The sequence below is a fragment of the Cygnus atratus genome, chromosome 18 (assembly GCF_013377495.2).
Source record: "Cygnus atratus isolate AKBS03 ecotype Queensland, Australia chromosome 18, CAtr_DNAZoo_HiC_assembly, whole genome shotgun sequence".
Taxonomy (NCBI): Eukaryota; Metazoa; Chordata; class Aves; order Anseriformes; family Anatidae; genus Cygnus; species Cygnus atratus.
Genome location: NC_066379.1, coordinates 758,028 through 777,713, shown reverse-complemented (window position 1 = coordinate 777,713; position 19,686 = coordinate 758,028). Strand labels below are relative to the sequence as shown.

General features: G+C 49.2%; 1 protein-coding gene across 2 annotated transcripts in view; it reads right to left on the bottom strand.

The window, feature by feature from the left end:
- The window catches only part of MAP2K4 (mitogen-activated protein kinase kinase 4), a 94,923-nt gene extending 82,009 nt beyond the window's left edge, over positions 1-12,914 (bottom strand). For both annotated transcript variants that reach the window (XM_035561868.2, XM_035561870.2), the window contains exon 1: positions 12,691-12,914. In XM_035561868.2, coding sequence (XP_035417761.1) covers positions 12,691-12,790 — 100 coding nt within the window. In that variant the 5' untranslated portion in view covers positions 12,791-12,914. The remainder of the gene's footprint in view (positions 1-12,690) is intronic.
- Between the last annotated feature and the right edge of the window lie 6,772 nt (positions 12,915-19,686).

The window sequence follows — 19,686 nt, the reverse complement described above, 5'->3', positions numbered from 1 at the left end:
AGGACATCTAAATTGTTTTCAAGAGAAGCTTGATGCACTTACAAAAAGGAGCCTGTGGTAGAAAGGGGTCATTACTGGAGACAAAATAGTAAACTCCTGACATGAGAAAAATACTAAACTCCTAACACGGACACGAGCATGTCAAACTCATAGATAGTTAAAATAACTGCTGCACTCGGGACTGGGGAACTTTTCTTTTAGAGTAGTTTGGTTTATTTATTCCTCTAAAGCACTGGGCAAAATTACTTTATAAGATCACTTGCAGGATTTTTTCATAACTCCCATTCCCGCAAGACTGAGTACTGGGAATAGACTCAATTCTCCAGCACATCACAATTGCAGCTTTTGGATTTTAACGACAGGTACAAATTTAGCAGACAGCATTGCTGCGAGACTGCTGTGGATGCAATGAATGCTGCATCCCATGGTGAACACAGTCACTCTGCTCAGTTCACCTGTGGAACTCTCTGGACGAAACCCTGACCACGCAGTTGCTTGTCCTTGTGAACAGGAGGCAACGTTCCCACCAGGCAGGAGGCGGCAACTACTCCTGGTAGCTTGGAAGTAGACAACCCAACCCTCACCTCACATGGCTGAGCTGCCACGGAGCAACCAGCATTGGCTGTAAAACCCAAATCTTTTGAATACGATGCCCTAATGGACAGCAAGATTTTGATGCCAGTGTTACTACATCTGCAACTTGGTGCATCGCTCTGCAGCATGGACAATCAAATAGCTGAAGAATGTTGCCAAGCTGCATTCATTTTGTTTGTTTTGGGTCTCAAACACTTAGGACATGCCAGCACAGGGTTTCTTGGAGAATATGAATGCTGGGTGGCTAGAGCTTCACTGCCAAAGAAGTCAGAGTATTAATCAGATTTTACAGGGATACCCAATGCAAAGCTTCCCAGAAAGCTTCTATTTACTACATCGAAATAGCACCATGGACAAGCAGCTCCTGGAGCCTATCCCAGTGCTGAGAGCACCACAGTGCCCTGGAATGACGCAGGGATCGGCGCAGACCTTTGGCAACTCAGTGATGAAGCAGGTTCCCTGCTGCCAGTTCTGTTTTGGGCTCACGTTCAAGTTAGTTGTGACTAAGACCTGTCTATATTAAAGCAAATGACCAGCCCCAGAAACGTCTCATGTCTTAGCTGAAATACAGCCTGCATTCACACATTCTTCATTTACAGTGTATTTTCATAGGGCAGGAAAAAAAGCAGTCATAGCCACAAACCAGACTTGAAATTTCCAATTCAAAGCCCAAGATATTCCAAATCGTGTACCTTGATGGTGAGATCAGCCAAGCGATCTAATGCAACGATATGGACAGACACACGTGAGCTGCAGACACCAGCTCCCACCATCGCAACCTTCACCGCTTCCATGCTTGTTGAGAAGTTCCTTCTGCCGCTCACAGAGCGCAGCAGGAACAAGGCCACATGAGCAGGCCAGATAACAAAGTCTTGTTTTCAACCCAATGATATCTAGCACTGAGGTGCAGCAGCAATGCTTACGCTTTAGAAAGCTTATTTGGCCATAACTCTGCTACGTGCACATAAAGAGCTCCAGGATCTTATTCCAACTCCTCTCAAGAAGAAATAAACAAATTAGAAACATATTTTAAAATAGATTTTGTATTTCCAGGAGAACACCAGCAAGCTTGTTCAACATGTGTGTTGCTGCCCATAGCAGCAGGTCTCTGTGCCTTCAGATCCTTCTTCCAACGGATGTCAGAGTTCACTCATAACTCCTTCGCATGAACTTGCTGACATGCTTCTGATACCATGCAGTCACACTTTCTAGTTTTAACAGTTGGGCTACATCAGAACAGTAGTTCTTAGGGGAGAGCTAACCTCTACTCATCCCCAGATCAGCAAGGAAACTAATCTTACATCAGACATCCAAATGCCCTAGTTTCCACATCCTGGCTGCTACTGCTACCTTAAGGGTGGAAAAAAAAATAGTACCTTGAAGAAAGGACAAAACTCACATGTCCTGAAGCAGCATACTCACTTCTATATGGCACCACGACATATAGTTTCTCATCCAGTTTTTCTGAAAGGTAACACCTCTTCAGCAGTAAAAATATCTGGGGTCCATACAGTCTCTACAGCCTGTCATCAGGTTGTCCGAAAGGACAACAGCCGCTCTGTCCCTCTGCTCTAGGCTTCCAGTCTTGACCACTTCTACAAAGTGGTTCTGATCATCCTCACACAATATCCCCCTCCATCCCACCTTCAGCCCCTCCAAGTTCGAGCGGGATGAGAGGAAAGAAGAGAACATCAAAGGTAGGGCAAGGGTTCCAACTGCTTGGCATGAGACCAAGTCCTGTGCTGACACGGTTCAGTAGGGGAAGTGGTCTTTACAGGAAAACTCAGGCATGGTCCCATCACTCCCCAGAAGGGATTTCCAAATGCAATGCTTTTATCTTATTCCATAACCCCTCCCAGGTCAAAGAAACACAGCCATGTGTTTTTAAAGGAAACCGTTTCATCTCTGTCCACAAACCTCTTCAAAGTACAAACACTTTGCTCTCTGGTCCAAAAGCAAAGTGATGGCTAATTCAGTTCAGAGAACTTCTTCCAGAGAATCAGGTCCAAAGCAAACCATAAAACTCTTCTGCTCCACAGAAATAATAAGCCTGGACAAAACACAATAAAAGGACTGATTCCCTTTTAGCTCAGCTGTGTCTGCTCCCAACAGCTGTCCTCCTTATGCCAAAGGGCATCTCCTGAAGCACCTCAGAAAGATCAAATAAATTATTCAAAACACCGACTAATTCCTGGCACTTGGACTCTTTGTTCGCTCCACGATCAGTGCAAGCCGTCTGCTTCCTGAAGGGCTTGCTCTGCCCCCAGTAAAGGGCACATACAAAGGCTTCGATTTGGAGAAGAGGAAATCAATTTAGCAGCTAATAAATAAGCAATTTGTGCAATATACATACTCCCTGCGTCCCCTGATGCTCATACAAAAGTTAATGGGCCGTACCCCGCTAAGCACAAAGTTACTGCACACGTTCACACGAACTGCAGCTGAGCTCATTTCAAAGCAGAACTGGGAGGCAGAGGGGGAGCAGAGGCTTGGCAGCACCATGCTGTATTTCCTCACAAGGAGCAATAGCAGAGTCCCCTCCACTGAGGGCTACAGCCTCAGGAGTCAAGGTCACACGTTTTGGAAGATGGTCTGCAGCATCACATGACAGTCCTGATGCAAATCCAGGCCAACGACGCGTGCGTTGCGCAGGGTCTGGGCAAGTGGGGAGCAGGCACCCAGTAGGCTGTCCAAGACTTCTGCAAGGACCGTTACTTACTCGTAGTCCAGGCTTCTTTCAAAAAAAATAAAATAAAAATGCAAGCTATGCACAGAAACTTAAATAAGTCTGTGACATCTGACAGAAGTCATATTTGCACCCCTCAGCATAGGGAGGCACAAACATACTGCTGCTGCACAGAACACACAGAATGTATCCTGAAGTAACGGGCACCTAAGCAGACCACGAAATGCACATCGCAGGTATCTTCAAAATTTAGAGCCTCCCCTCAACACTATAAAAGGGGCTAGACTACAGGAATCTTGGTAACTTTGCAGGTGCCCACAAGACACAGCTTAAGCTAACTTAAAACAGAGCAAAGTGAAAAGTTAAAAATTGAAGTCAGAAACGCAGCCTGTTCAAAATACTGACTCCTGAACAAGGGTGCTAAGGCTGACACAAAGCTTTTGCACAGGTCATGCTCAAATACTGAGGTAGAACATGTTTTCAGTTCTCCCTCCCACCCTTATCATCACTTGCAAGTATCTTTGGCTGCCAAAGTTTGTCTCTTTTACATCCTTTGGTATAAAATGGATCCCTCCTGTCCTCTGGGTACACCTAGTTTAAAATATTAAGCCATATGAATTAGTCCAAATCTGCCTTGCTGCTGACCTCCCTCCTCCACTCTATGCTGTTCAACTTCCAGAAACATCATGGAAGAAGACCAATCTAGTTAAGGTAGTTACCAAGAGGTAAAAACACTAGGATTAAAGGAAGACAGGAAGCTAATTAGGTCCAACATGGTGCTCTTCTAATACATGAGGTTATTGTAAACCAGCGTGCCAGCTTCCATGTGGCCTTAGACACTGACGCGGCATCAACACCCAGCACAAGCTTGCAAGGAGACCTCTCTCCAGGTGCGAGCAACTGCCTTTGGCTTAGATTAGTTCAGGGAGCGTGGGATTTAGGATAAACATACACCCAGTGGATCTGCAGACACGCAGAGTTTAACTACTGGTGGAGCGAAGCCAGCAGGCTGGCTGCCCGCCTCCAGGAAGGTGGTTTCCTCCCTCCTGCCACCTGCAGCAGCGCAGTCCTACCCGTCCTGGAGAAACTCTGCCACTTCAGAGGGGAAGGCGACCTGTCCCCCACAGCCGGGACAAGGCAGATGGCTGCAAGGTGATCATTCAGAGGGCTGTTAGAGGTGCCTATGGGTTTTCAAAAGCACAGTCACAAGCAGCATGAACACCCCTGCCAGAGAAGCTAACATGGGAGCAAGTTCCCACTTCCAGCCCTGACCCTTGCTCCAGTGCTCCAGAAGCTCGGTACAGAAACATTGTGCTCCCGCAGCACACATCCCTTCAACAGGCTGCCATACGTCGTGCCACCTACAGTGTCAGTTTTCCAAGCCTCTTATGTACAGTTTGCAGAAGAAGCCCACCTAGCAAAACTCAGCAAGAGCTTAACAATGGAGGTAACTTGTCCAGCAATTCAGCAATGGTATAAGGATGTGGGACTGGGATATAAAATAGAGCACAGAGTCACAGCAAAGATTACTTTGTCTTCTTCAGACAAAGAGTAAAAAACTAGAGGGTTTTGAGGCTGCACACATCCTTCCTGCAACTCTGTCCCTGAAGAATGAGATGTAATGCATCCTCCTCGCAATCTCATGCTTTGTGGACAACTACTTAACCCCTAGGCACCCTTAGAATAGGTTAGAGCACCTTCTTTCCGATAGTTTTAATATCAAAATGTTTTGATATTTTGCTTCCCTAAACATCTAGGGTCAGCTGCCTACTGAAAGGCTTGAGCCTCACAGATTTTTTTTCAGATACCCATCATCACCAAAGAGTAGCATGTGTATACAGGGGGACAACTAGGTATGTGCTGGCTATTCTACTGTTAAAGCCTAGAAGTGACACCGTATTCAAATTATCTGCAAGTTGAACTGCAGAAGCGCAGGTGAACTGAACTGTCTCACTTGGGATTTACCACGAGTTAACTATCACACGTTAATTAATCCAGCTATAGCAGCACATCTTTCTAAAAGGGAAAAAAAAAATTCAGAGACCAACAGGCACTGCATTTACCCACTGCTCATACGCTTCTTCTGCAATCAAACAAGCCTGCAACATTAAAAAGAAACCTGAATACCTAGATGAGAAAGGGCCTTTGCGGGGAACACCAGCAGACTCAACTAAGACGGTGCAGGATTCACACTGGCTAACTGCAATTGCACAGAGTAGACTCCTTAGGTTGCAACCACACAGCCAACACCTATCACCAGAAACTGACCAAAATGATAGTAAAAAATCCAGCCCAAAAATGCAGTAACTACTGAACCAGTTTACTTCAAAATGCAATTTGTCCTAAACTTGGAATCTTCGCAGGGACTGGGTTTCCCTCTGTACAAGAGATGCTAGAACCAAACCACAAAAGATCAAGTTCAACACAGGAATTTCTGATACATTTGTTCACCTCTCATTAAGCAGGAGGCCAGGCTGTGTGATGATAATAATCCATCCTGACCAGAATATCCATGGAAGAACCCATGTCCCCAGAGACTAGGTGACAGCCCCACAGTCACCACAGAAAGGTTCAACTGGCAAAGTCAGCTAAGTTTTCTTCATGCTGCCATTGCAGCACAGTGATTCCCACCTCCCTGCAAGGGATGCTGTAGCCTCAGCATGCAGACAGAAGCACAACAAAAACATACGTATCTAAAGAGGCATTTATCTTCAGTGAATACAATGCAGTGCATTTTAAATAAGATACATCAGATCTGGGAACATAACCAGCACCTTTTGAAAGCTAGTCCAGATCAGTGTACTCAAACCTTTGAGAGGGTGCCAGAAGCAGAACATCCATTCAGAGATCAGAGATCTTTGTACCTTCTTAATAATCATCACTTCAGTGAAACTTGGACTGACATCTGCTGCTGGTTCCTGTCCCACAGAGCAGGGGACGACACAAACACTCCAAGCAGTTTCTCTCATGCAGTTTTTCCTTCCAGCCTCCACTGGTTATAGAAGCTATTCCTCACTTTGAGAAGCGAGCCTCCACATTCTTTAACCTCGCATAAGATTTTATCAAATCTAAATCCAACAGAAGATGGCTGACTTCAAAGGCAGCAATCACATCTTAACTATACAATGTTAACAAGGTGTTTGTATGATACACGCATAGCTTGATGTGGTTACACAAGGCTCCCATAATTAATGTTTCACTTCATACACATATGTCTATGAATGACTCTAACTTTGGGGACCCCTTCTCAGTAAAACAAAGATTGGAAAGTTTTCTGGCAGTTTGCCTTTTTTTTTTTTCTCCTTTCTCACAGCACTCTTCTTTCTCCCACTGGACGGTGTTTTTTTTGTTTGTTTGTTTTGTTGTTTTCTTTTTTGCCAGACAGACAATGATGTGGTTTCCAATTCTGTCAGCTCCATCAAGTCAGCATGAAATATCAGAAAACTCCTAGCATCTGATGAGAGTTAACTACTATTTTCAGGCCACTCCTTTACCAGGAAAACGGATAAGTAAATTGAAACAGAAAGCTGAAATGCCATAACATTTGCTTACACATACAGTACTACATGCACAGGTATACACTAAGACAAGCACGAAGGAGAAGCACGGCATGTCAGCCATATCCTAGCAGGGCTACAGTACAGGAATGAACTAGCGGGTTCAAATAAACTGAAGTATGCTGATTTGCTCACCAGACAAGTATCTTACCTTCTATAATAAACGCAAACATGTCAAAGTCGATGTATACACACCAATCTGACAAATCTGCAAATGTCAGTTTGCAACAGCAGCGTATGTTAACACACAATGGCTCTATAATTCCACTGTGGGCAAGAATAATTGCAGTCAGCTTCTCATTTTATTCAATGAGTTAAAGATACATTTCGCTTTGCCTACATCAGAACAACAGGTTAATAATACACAGCGAAAGATAATGTGTACTTGAATAACGTGTACTTTATCACCTATTGAGGACAAGGATTCATTCCACCCCCCAAACCCCTCACTTTTTCATCTTGTTCTCTTCTATCTTCCCTGTTCTCTTATATGTATCATCTGTTTCTTTTACACTGCCTTTTCAAACGTTGCTTCTTACCTAACCTGCTGCCCGCTTTCTGCTCTTTACTTCTCAACTGCCTTCCTGTTCCCCAAATTCCATTCTCTGAGGTTCCCTAAGCAAATTCCTGTGTTTACTGGCACTTGTTTTCCTTACTTTCTCCCTATGCCCTTACTTTCTTATGCCCCTCTGCGCAGAGAGGGAAGTCCACCCCCCAGCCCTTTGCCTGCCTGCTGCTCTCCGCAGACACAGCCCCCAGGACAGGTCTCTCCTTTCTGCCGGGCCGCCGCCAGTAACCGCTCTGCTCGCAGACCCACGGGCCCACTCCCTGCTGGCGCAGCTTTGACTTCAGGACTGAGGCCGCTCACACTGTGCCCTGGCAGGTCCAACACCTCAGCACAGGGGCTTTGAGGTCGCATTTCCCTCCTCCTGACGAACAAGGAGAAGGGCTGCTCAGGTCACTCCTTGCACTCACTAAGGCAGTAGCACAAAGAGGAGGAAGATGCAGGCATGATGGCCTCTCCTACTGAATTCCCCTAACAAGGAGCATTCTGGTCACAGTGCTGCCCACAAATGGTTTCAGCAATACTTTTCACCATGCTGTCTGAAGAAACTATAGTTACCTCAAAGACACAGCACAGGTCACACACCAACAGCAAGTTCATCCGACAACGGTGACTGGCAAAGTTCATCTCTACAATCACCAATTCTGCTGCATGCTAAATATGAATGATACGTGACCTACTGAAACGCCTCCTGGAAGCTCTTTTCTGTCAGGTAAAGACAGGTACAGGGCAGAGCTTCCTCATTCTTGTGCAGAAACCTATCTCCCAACCCCGATACTTCACTGAATGGCATCCATGGGTGAGAGCAGGAGTCTAGCCTCTTAACACACTCAGGCAACAACCCCTCTGCCATCTCCCTGTCCAGGATTCTTGCCACATATCCACACAGGAGACTGTCTAACTAGATATCACAATTCTCCAGTTCTTGCTAAAACCCAACAGGTTATGGCTGGGGTGCGGGCAGGGGAGTAGAAGGGGCAAAGACTGGGACAGAGAAACAGATGTGAAGGGAACTGAGAATCCCAAATTCCCAGCCCATCCAATGTCTGAACTGTTTGTGTACACTCTGAAAAGATATAAACAGTATATATGCTTGGTTTTAGAAAGACACCAGAGTATTACAAGCAATAAGTACTTGGAAAAGTCCTGGTTAGCCTCCAGGGCCCTTGGAAGCTGAATGCAGGAGCCAAATACACAACAGCCAGTTACAAGTGTTTCCTAACTCTTGCTTGGGTCTGGAGGTATGATGACTGACTCCTCAGCTCCCAATTAGAATTAAAATTCTCTCTATGCCTTTGAATTCATTAAATTTCTAAATTTCATACCCTAATTCTTCAAAGGATAGTTTTCTACATAACATCAGCAGTAAAGACTGTTACTAATTCTGTCAATAAGAGAAATGCAAAATTCCTCAAATTACTGTTTTGGTTTTGTATTTTTATTTCTTTGGTTTTTAAAATCACTCTCAAAGTTCAATATCTTACTTCCCACAGAACCTCTGTTTTGTCCAAAAAACAACCAGAAGAAAAGGAAAGAAAAAAAAAAAGAGAAAAAAAGGAAAGAAAGGAAACAAAAAGAAAAAATACAATAAAATAATGAAATAACACCTATTTTCAATAATTAAAATTCCAGCCCTCCTTTGTCTCTGATCTGCCAACCATGCATTGAACACAGCTCTACCAACCACATGTGCCAGGAACCTGCCTTTGGGAACGAATGAAGCTCCTACGTGCCTGGGCAAGAAAGGCTAATGCAGTCAGCCAGGAGAAGACAGGGGAGTGAAGCTGGAAATGCAGAACACTATGGGTGGAAAGATTTGAAGCAACGCTTTACGTGACTGCAAGGCTTGAGGGTCATCCCTGCACAATAAGCCTGGTGTGAGTATGGTGACACTGAGTCCAAGAGACACCAGGCTATCTAAAGAAGCTTTACACAGAAACTCCATAGGATATTGATGCAAAACAAAATGAAACTGGGTGGTCTGCAAAGACTTTCTGATGCCCTGGATCTGTTTGCCCAGCTCCAGATATCAACATGACAGGCCTCGATTTCCATGACAACTTCACCCTTGCATTACCACCACCTGGCCCACTCCTCATCCCTAGGCCCTGCTATCCTACATAATAGCAGAGACCCCTTACAAAAGGACCAGCCCTCGGATCACACAGGAAATCCCCTGCAAAAGGCTTTGAACCACAGGCCAACTTGTTCAAGCACGTCCTCTCAGCACAACCTCCAGAAGCAATCGCTATCCCAGAGAGCAGGCCCATGGCTCCTTCACGGCCAGCACAAGCATTGGCTGAGCCCACAGCCGCTGTCCCACCCGCCCCACAACCACTCGCTCCCATTACCTCCTTCAGAGTAGCAGTTGCACTAGCTGAGTTAGAGAACACTTCTAGCTGAAAATTAACTCACCAAAACTTATTTTTTACTATAATTACTCCTTGCAGCTTAACAACTTCCCTGCTGCACCTCATCATACCATTTAAGCCAACTAGACCAACAACGACGCAGTCCTACTTCCTTCTCTCCCCACCCAGCTACACATTCCTGCACCTTCCTCGCACCAGTGCTCACGCAACCCCATGCCGAGCAAACGCTCGGCATCCAAACTAGAAAAATCTTGCTGCTTTTCTTCTGGCAGATTCATTTTGCAACAGCTCAGCTTGCAGAGATGTCGGTGTCAACAGGGAACCAGTGCTGGTGAGAGGAGGGAGGTGGGATGCCCGCTGGACTTGCCCGGGTGCCACCAGCATGCAGAGGCAGCCCTTCCTGCCCCACACGTCTCCCCCTTTTTCCTACAGGCGGTTGCACAGCCACACGGTGATCCTGGTGGAGGACTGTCCTCATGGGAAGGAGTTTCTTTTTGCCAACTTCACGACCACCGCAACAGCAACATGCTCACCTCTGCAAGGAAGTTTTCTAGAGCCACTGAGCTACTCCCAGGACACCTCAACACACATCTGCTACCTTAACAACAACAACAACACAACTATTTATTTAACACCAGATTTTATTGCAAACACCTGCATAACATCAAACTGGCCTTTGTCTTCCTGAATTCATGTTTAAATAGACACTTGCAAGAAACTACAAAAGAAACAATTGCCCTTCCTCCCCTGGAGAAAGGATGTGGATATTTCTATGTCATTGCAAACTCACACTGCATCACCGGTTCTTATGTCATGGTACAACACCAAACTTGCAGCCCCAAAGATGCATAGAATTCAGGGGAATGATTCATAAATATGAAGAATATGGGTCAGGTAGAAAATAAAAGGGGTAACACAAAGTTTTAACTGCGCTGCAACATGGCTATTTCTGGTCTCATCACAACTGTTTTTGCATATCGTGCCTTCAGTCGAGTTCTTGAGCCATGCACTTCATTTAAGAGGTTTGGAACTATGGTCCTTGAAAGGTATTGTGAACGTGTATAGTATCACCTTCCTAGGGCCCAACAGGTACTAACTCCTTAGTTTAGCAAACACGAGACCTTCACCCAGTGGAAGCTGCAAACAGTGAAAATTTGCTGTCTAGTTCCACGTACACCAAACTCTGTAGTTTATATAATCAATTCCCCACCCAAACAGGTTCCCTGTCAGCCTCCAAGCAGTCTCTCCCAACAGGACAGAACAAATTGTAGCAAAGCGTGACAATTTTTTAGCTGAGAGCTCCTGTACTCCTCCTGTCAACACAGAGATCGTGACCTTTCCTTCTTCTTTCTTCTAAAAAAAAAAAAGAAATTAAAAGTTCCCAAAACAGGACAAACAGCTTCCTTAGTATTACCATTCCTGTATTAAATTAAAAAAATAAACAAACACGGTGTGGCCTCAGACTAACAGAGTCTAAAATGCTGCTTAAGCTGAGAGTATTTCTCAGTGGTGTTACTCTAAAGAAAAAACTCCAAAGGTATTCGCTGTGGCTTTTCTGAAAAATAAATATCCACTGTTTTTGCAAGAATACTCAACCATCAACAAGTGCAGATGGGAAGCCTGGCAGCATTACCCTAGTATAACGCTCTAAATTTCCATCAGAATAAAACAACAACAAAAATTTAACCACAAGTTTGCCATTAAACTGTTTTTACTTAAACATCTGTCTCGAGAAAAACATCTGAACAGACACAAAGGAACAAGAAATGCCAAGCAGCAGAACCGTTCAGCGAGCAACGCCGAGGAGTCCAGCGGGAGTCGGGTCAGAGCCATCCTCCCACGGCCAGCAAGAGCCCGGCTACTGCAGCAGCACACGGGCAGCAGCGTTTGCCAAAACGTTACCCTGGCTGCCCCTTGGCCACCCACCTCCCCCGGGGTTCTACCCCAGCTCGTTAACACCAACAACGCTGCGCTCCCGGGGAAAAGAGCAGCGCGTTACACGGTACCTGGCACGGTCCTGCCGAGCTGGACCCGCCACCAGAAACTTGCATTTGGGCAGAGGCTGCTGCGCGCCCCCCCCCCCCCCCCCCCCCCCCCCCCGGGGTCGCCGCCCAGGGCAGAGGCACGGGCAGGGAGGGCACAAAACGGAGCGGGCCGGAGAAAACCCGCAGCTAAACCCCCGGCCTTTGTCTCGCTCCTGCCTGCCCCCGGCCCCCTCCCCGACCGCCCCCGGCCCCCTCCCAGACCGCTCCCGGCCGGCCGCGCGGGGCCGCCGCCTCCCGGGGCCGCGCAGGCCGAGGTCGAGCCCCACTTCCCGGCCCCGCCGCTGCGGGCACGGCCCCGCCCTCCGCCGAGCCTCCGGCTGCGGCCTGGCGACACGCGGCACCCGCGGGGCTGCACCGGGGCGCCGCGGGTGGCGGCCCGAAGTGGGGCCGCGCAGAGCCCCCGGGGCAGCCCGGCGGGCGGGAGGGCCGCGCCGGGGCGGCAGCCCCAAGGTAGCGGCGAGGGGGCAGCGCGGCTCCGGGCCGGGCACGGCCGCACCCCCGGCCCGCTCGGGAGCGGGTCCCCAACGCCGCTGCCGCGGGGCCCGGGCCCGCCCGGCCGGGGCCCGGCGTAGGGGGCCCGGGGCGGCCGAGCCCCGAGAAGCGCAGCCCGCCCGCGCCCCGGGGGGCGGCACCCGCCTGCCCCAGACCGACCGGGGCAGCGCCGGGCCGGGAGGGAGCGGCGAGGCCGCCGCCGCCCCCGGCCCCCCGCGCCCCCGGGCCCGGCGCTGCGGGCCGAGGTCGCGGGGCCCGCAGGCGGCGCCGCGCCGCGCCGCGCCGCCGGGGGAGCGGGGCCGCGGCGAGGCCTAGAGCGGGGCGCGCTGCCCAGCCCGGAAGCGGCGACCGGGCCGCGGCCTAGCGCGGGGCTGCTTACCCTGCATGCTGCTGACGGCCGCGTGTGCCGGCGGGCCGCCGGGGCCCGGCCCGTTCCCGCCGCCCGAGCCGGAGCCGCTGCTGGGGCTGGGAGTCGCCATTGTGTGCGCCAGAGACGGAGCGGCGCGGAGGCTGCAATGCAGCAGGGACCCTCCCAGGCAGGACACCTAGAGCCCCGACGCCGTATAGCAGGCGCCGGAGCCTCCCCGTCCGCCGTCCGCCCCCGGGCTGGGGCTCCCGCTTAACCCCTCCCAGGCGGGGGACCCGCAGCGGCCGCCCAGGATCCGCGCTGCGGGCCCGGGCCGCAGCTTCTCCCCGGCGGGCGGCGGCCGGGGCCGGGCTGCCCCGCGGCTGCCTCCGCCTGCGGAGCTGGGGTCTGCCGCCCCCGGCCCGTCCGCCGCGGCCGGGGCCTCCGCTCGCCGCCGCCGCCGCCGGGCCCTTGCCCCGCACGGTCGGGGGGCGCTCGGCGATGCCTCCTGCACGCCCCCCTTCTGCGCCCCGCTCCGCCTTCGGCCCCCCGCGGGTGGCAGCGCCCGGCCTGCGGGGTGGGTCTCCAGGAGGCCTTTGTGCCCGGGCGCCTCCACCTGCCGGCCCCCACGGCCGCCGAGCCCCCCGCCCCATCTCCAGCATCCCTGGTCTGCATCCCTCCTGCTTTCTCTGGCAGTGAAGCATTGCCCGCTCCCTTTGCCATAAGCCCCTTTGGGGCCACTGTGTTTCTTTCAGGAGCCCTGTGCCGTGCTGTTGTCCCAACGTGATGGCATGTCCTACTGTTTGACCGTAACGGCCTCCTTGACCAGGGGTGCCCAGATGTCTCATTTCCCCAGTCTCCCATCTTCCTGCCTCAGTGAGGCCCCGTGAGGGATGGCAGTTTGTCCAACCCATTTGATCACATTTCTCATCTTCACCCATGACTTGCTCTTGCACAAGCAGCTACTTGCAAACTTGTCTTTTCATGTCTTACCTGAAACATCTTCCCTAACCACTGCAGTGTAACTTCCTCCTGTGTTTTCCATAATAGCCAGGGCATCAACCCCCTTTTACCACCACCATTCATCATCATTTTATTTCCTCCGTTAGCTACTGTTGGTTCCAGCACATTGCCTCTACCTGGTTTCTGATCCTACCTCTAGCTCCAGCAAACTTACAGCCTTAGGGACAGCACATGACAGGGACTAAAGGAGTGAAATGGGTCTAAAGGGATGTGGACTCTCTTTCTAGCCCACCACATATCGTGGAGGAGACCCTTCACCTACAACAGTCCTTGTGTCCTTATTTGTATCACAGAAATAATTCTGACCTCCTTTATAAATTGAGATCCACTGATGAAAGAGCTGGTTCTGACCACCTCCTGTTTCTGCTCCGTCCTCCGTCTGCTGCAAGGACAGCAGAGTCTGCTTCCTCCTCGCCACAGATACCTCTTCCCTTCACCTGGGCAAATGCTTGAGTGCACTCCTCACGCACTCAGGCCCAAATCCAAGTGACCTATTTGCTGGGTTTGATCTTGGGCTGCAACCCTTTGTCGTCCTACCTGGCGGCTGCTTCCTATGGAGCCATCACTCGCTCTTTCAAAGCTGCGTGTACAGTCTGTCCCCTCCGCTGCTTTGGGGGGATGGGAGTGGGAAGCACTCACACCCAGAGCTGCCCACAGGAACTGGCCTTCCTAAACACGGTTTGCATGGGTACAGCTGGTGGCAATGGTCACTCACGGCCCTCAGCCAAATTTGCAACAGAGGCCACAGACCCCACTGCATGCAGCAGCACAAGCACTCATCTCCAGGAGAAGGTGTGCCCTTATCCTCTTCTCCATTATTCTCAGAGGGAACACCTTACCCCTGGCAGAGTAGTATCCCAGCCCTATACCTCTGCCTACCCAATGTCAGGGAGCACCTAGGACAGCTAGGGAGGAGTTGCAGGAATTGAGCCTAATGCAGCGTGGGGGCAATGGCCTCAGCAGCCAGGGCCCAGACCTGGGCAAGGTGAGCAGGGCAGGTCCTGTGACAGTAACCGGATTCAGCCAAGACACCAGACTGCCAGGCAAGACTACCGTGACAAGGCAGATTTGAGGATAAACTGGGAAGTCAATTTCCCAGATCAAGGTCTGGCTCAGTGGGGACATGGCAAGGCATGGACATGGCAGCAATGCAGCTGCGACATGGGTCAGGTGGGGACCAAGGTAAAAACCTTGGCTAAAAGAAACCCAGAAGGGAATCACAGAATCATCTAGGTTGGAAGAGACCTCCAAGATCACCGAGTCCAACCTCTGGCCTACCACTAAAAAGTCCTCCACTAGACCATATCACTAAGCTCTACATCTAAATGTCTTTTAAAGACCTCCAGGGATGGTGACTGAACCACTTCCCTGGGCAGCCCATTCCAATGCCTAACAACCCTTTCAGTAAAGAAGTTCTTCCTAATATCCAACCTAAACCTCCCCTGTCGCAACTTTAGCCCATTCCCGCTTGTCCTGTCACCAGGCACGTGGGAGAATAGACCAGTCCCTACCTCGCTACAGCCTCCTTTAAGGTATCTATAGAGCGTGATAAGGTTGCCCCTGAGCCTCCTCTTCTCCAGGCTGAACAACCCCAGCTCCCTCAGCCGCTCCTCATAAGACTTGTTCTCCAGACCCCCCACCAGCTTTGTTGCCGTTCTCTGGACTCGCTCGAGCACCTCCATGTCCTTCTTGTAGTGAGGGGCCCAAAACTGAACACAGCACTCAAGGTGTGGCCTCACCAGAGCCGAGTACAGGGGTACAATCACTTCCCTAGACCTGCTGGCCACACTGTTTCTTATACAAGCCAGGATGCTGTTGGCCTTCTTGGCCACCTGAGCACGCTGCTGGCTCATATTCAGCCAACTGTCAACCAATACTCCCAGGTCCTTCTCTGCCAGGCAGCTTTCCAACCACTCATCTCCCAGCCTGTAGCGCTGCTTGGGGTTGTTGTGCCCCAGGTGCAGGACCCGGCACTTGGCCTTGTTGAAATTCATACAGTTGACCTCAGCCCATCGGTCCAGCCTATCCAGATCCTCCTGCAGAGCCTTCCTACCCTCGAGCAGATCGACACACGCACCTAACTTGGTGTCATCTGCAAACTTACTGAGGGTGCACTTGATCCCCTCATCCAGATAATCGATAAAGATATTTAAGAGAAGTGGCCCCAGCACTGAGCCCTGGGGGACGCCACTAGTGACCGGCCTCTAACTGGATTTAACTCCATTAACCACGACTCTTTGGGCCCTGCTATCCAGCCAGTTTTTAACCCAACGAAGCGTACACCAGTCCAAGCCATGAGCAGCCAGTTTCTTGAGGAGAATTCTGTGGGAAACGGTGTCAAAAGCTTTACTGAAATCAAGGTAGACCACATCCACAGCTTTCCCTCATCCACTAAGTGTGTCACTTCGTCATAGAAGAAGATAAGGTTCGTCAAGCGGGACCTGCCTTTAAATCCATGCTGACTGGGCCTGATCGCCTGGTTGCCCTGCAAGTGCCATGTGATGACACTCAAGATAATCTGCTCCATGAGCTTCCCTGGCACTTTCCTGGGAAGAAGAGAAGATCCCCACCTGAGGCTTCTTTCAGCATTGTTTCAAAGTGCTCTAAGGCCAGATGATACTTCTTAAACAGCTTGCTTTTGTCACCGGAGTAGCCTTAAATGCAGAGTCACATGCTTAAGGGGGGCATATGCAGTCCAGCCCCTGGTGCTGAGACATCTTCCCCTAATTCCACTACCTTTCTTTCTCTTCCCCCTCCTGCTTAACTTTTCTCTCCTGCCCTAACCAAGAGTTCAAGACCAAAGCTGACATCTTACAAGCCACAATAAAGAAACACGGTGCCTACTGGCAAACACTGTCAGAAGCTGACACCTGGCTTCCATCTCTACTTCATGCCACCTGCATGTGGTACAGTTAGGTAAAATCATACTGTTTATCTTATTTTGCCCTGCAAATTTGAGAGGATCAACAATACCTGTCCTGACAGATTTTTGGGATACCTATTTTTAAAGACCTCCAGTGATGGAGATTGTGCCATCCCCCAGCAATCTGTTCTGGCATGCTACTGTCCCAACATTATCTGAAAGCCTAACTTAAGCTTTTTTGTCTGAGCTGAAATCCCTTATATCCCTTCCTGTTCTCTACAGCTGTGCAAGACAAGTAATTCCCTTCTTTGAAATGACCTCTTAGGCACATGTTTCCCTTCACCTCCTCATTCAGGCTTTCTCTACATACTGCACCAACCCAATTCTTTCAGCCTTTCTTCATGTTTTCTTGCCTCCCAGCATCCTCACTGCCCTCCTTTGACTTTCTTCTGTTGATTCACTTTTTTTTTTTTTTTCAAATACAGTGTCCCTAGCTAGACACATTCCTCCAGCTTATCCTGCTTATACGCTCCAGGATGGCATTTGCCTTTTCCATTAGTGGTGTAGATTGTGTGACAAAAACACCAGAAATCCTGTTTTGAAAAGACACTAACTCCAGAGAAAAGCAAGGTCTCAGGGGACGTAAACAGAGGACTGAATCCAGCCTGAGGCCTGCACCTGTCCCACACCAGGAGGCCCACTGTGCCCACTGTGCCCAGCAATGAGGGAAGGTGACTGACGGGGTCAGGACTGGTATAATGATGCAATTGGAGGTGTTTGTGCAGTGTTTTGTTGCAAACTGTATATAAGCTGTGGCAAATTTTAATGGTTACCTCTTCTTTCCCTAATGGAGGAGCAACCTCATGATCATGATTAAACTTTAGTGAAACCTTTGTAAATCTGCCCTTGGGTCCTGTTTCCTCCTCAGCGATGGAATGTCCCAAGTGACCTTTGTGACAAGTGACATCTCTGGTGCAGGTTCTTGGGCAGCAACATGGCTCTCCCAGTATCACAGCTTGGTTGTTGGGTCCATCCCTCCAGCACTCTCATCTGAAAACTTCTGTCTTTTAGATATGGGGTTCCCTAACTGAAGATTAGCTGAAGTTTCTGCCAAGCAGACTCCAGAGAGGCATAAGGAGGGAGAAAGTTTCATCTAATATTGAGGAACTAATTTTCAAGTAGCTCAAATTATATTCAGGGATACTAAATGTTCTTGGCCTCCCTCTTATGGGAGAAAGAAGTATTACTGGAGGCTCCCTTCAGGCAGAGATAAGTCTCTTCTGCCTGCGGAGGTGGGGGGTAGTTCTAGGAAGTGCTTGTCATAGTAGCTAAAGCTTTAAAGTGAACAAGCCTCGACTTATTTTTTGCAGTAAGTACACAAACCGCTAGAAACCCGTTACATTTCTAAAACACAAACTACAGCACGATTGCTTTTGAATTAGAGCAGCAAAGAATAAAACAGATCGAGATGAAACAGTTTGCAAGTTGATCCCCTCCTCCCTACCCTATCCTCTCAAGAGAGGGATCTTTTGGCTTCTGTTGCTCGTGTCACTGAACTTTGCTAGCTTACAGGGACACCTCCATGCAGACCCTTCCAAATGCTCAGGAGAAGCTGCTCTGTGTCAGCTCAGTAGCCCTTTCCCTCTCTGTCCCCCTTTCTTCTTGCTGGTCTCGCCCATGGCAGTGAGGCAGCACAGCTGAGCTGATCTCAGACCTCACTGTTACTTGATGGGGAGACAGAGGTCTTGGCCTACCTCAGCCCACTCCACACACGATCCTGACTCTGCCTGGCTGGCTGTTTCTCTGCCTTCCACCCTGTCTCCGTGACTTTCTCTCACAGCTGCTCTCCAGAAGCCAGTGTCTCCCCTCTGCACTCACAGCCCAGCAGCTACAAAATGGCAAGCAGCAGCTCTCCTCCAGGTGGCCCAGCCATGGCCCATGGACCAGGTGGGCTACAAAGGTGTGTGCAGTAACTTGTAACAGGACAAAGGAAACAGTCAGAGGTCATCACAGCTGAGATTTCTTTTTGCAAGACCAGCTAATATGGTTGGAGGAAATGGACAGAAATTCACACCTTTTTTCCCCACCTGAAAAGAGCTGGTGTGCCTGAAAAACATCTCTACCTTTATTTTTCTATCATATAAATTGCTCTAACAAAAGACATACTCTGTCTTATATTCATCTCTCTTATTCTTACTAACACCACTATCATTTCTTACCCAGCTAAAAGTCCTTGACATTTCTGTTTTCTAACCTTCTCTCTTTTAGGTGAGGGGAATGGACTGAAGATCTGGAGGCAGAGGTTGCACCACAAAGAAAATCATGACCACGTGCTTTCTGGTGAAGTCCCGTGTCCTTAAAAAGATGAACCAGTCATACAGTGTAGTTCCTGGTGTCTCACCAAGGGAATGCAGCTACCTGGGGACCTACTGAAAGATTGCATGACATTTTGCCTGTTGCTCTTGCAAATCCACACTTCAAGCAGGGTTTGGTAAGAGGAGAACAAAATATACGTATCCTGTTGGATTGTAGTCCCCCAGCTTTTCTCTAAGCATTGGTACTCCTTTCCCAGAATGCTTAATAGGAAAGTTTTACTCTTAAGGGCACCTGTAGAGAGCAGTTTAATTTTGCTGAGCTTCAGGATGGCAGTGTGAATCAATTTAAACATCTAGAGGGCTTTAATTATATTGGACATGGCCCGCTGTTATGCCTGCAGCTGCCAGCAATTGTTTAATATACAGAATAACACAATTATTATGAACCATAAAGCCTACTCAGTGGAGCTGTAACAATGGCAGCCATTTACAAAAAGGGCTCTTACTTCTCTGTAACATTCTCCGCAGTAATTTCATTTCTCATAACCTGCCCAAGGAAAGACTCGGTTACAAATAACAGGACAAGGTGAGCATTAATCCCCTCCACAAATGTATTCACGTGTCTTCCGCATAACAGTTCAGTGAGTACTAATTCTGTGTGGGGCTGAATGCTGCTACTGAAATCAGTAGGAGAAATAATCTGGCAGATACTCAGCTTTGGTAGATGGACACAGTAGATACCATATTTCTTAAGAACCTCCTTTCATTTTGTAAATAATTATCACTTTGGGTGATAAATGATCAGGAAATCACAGAATCACAGAATCA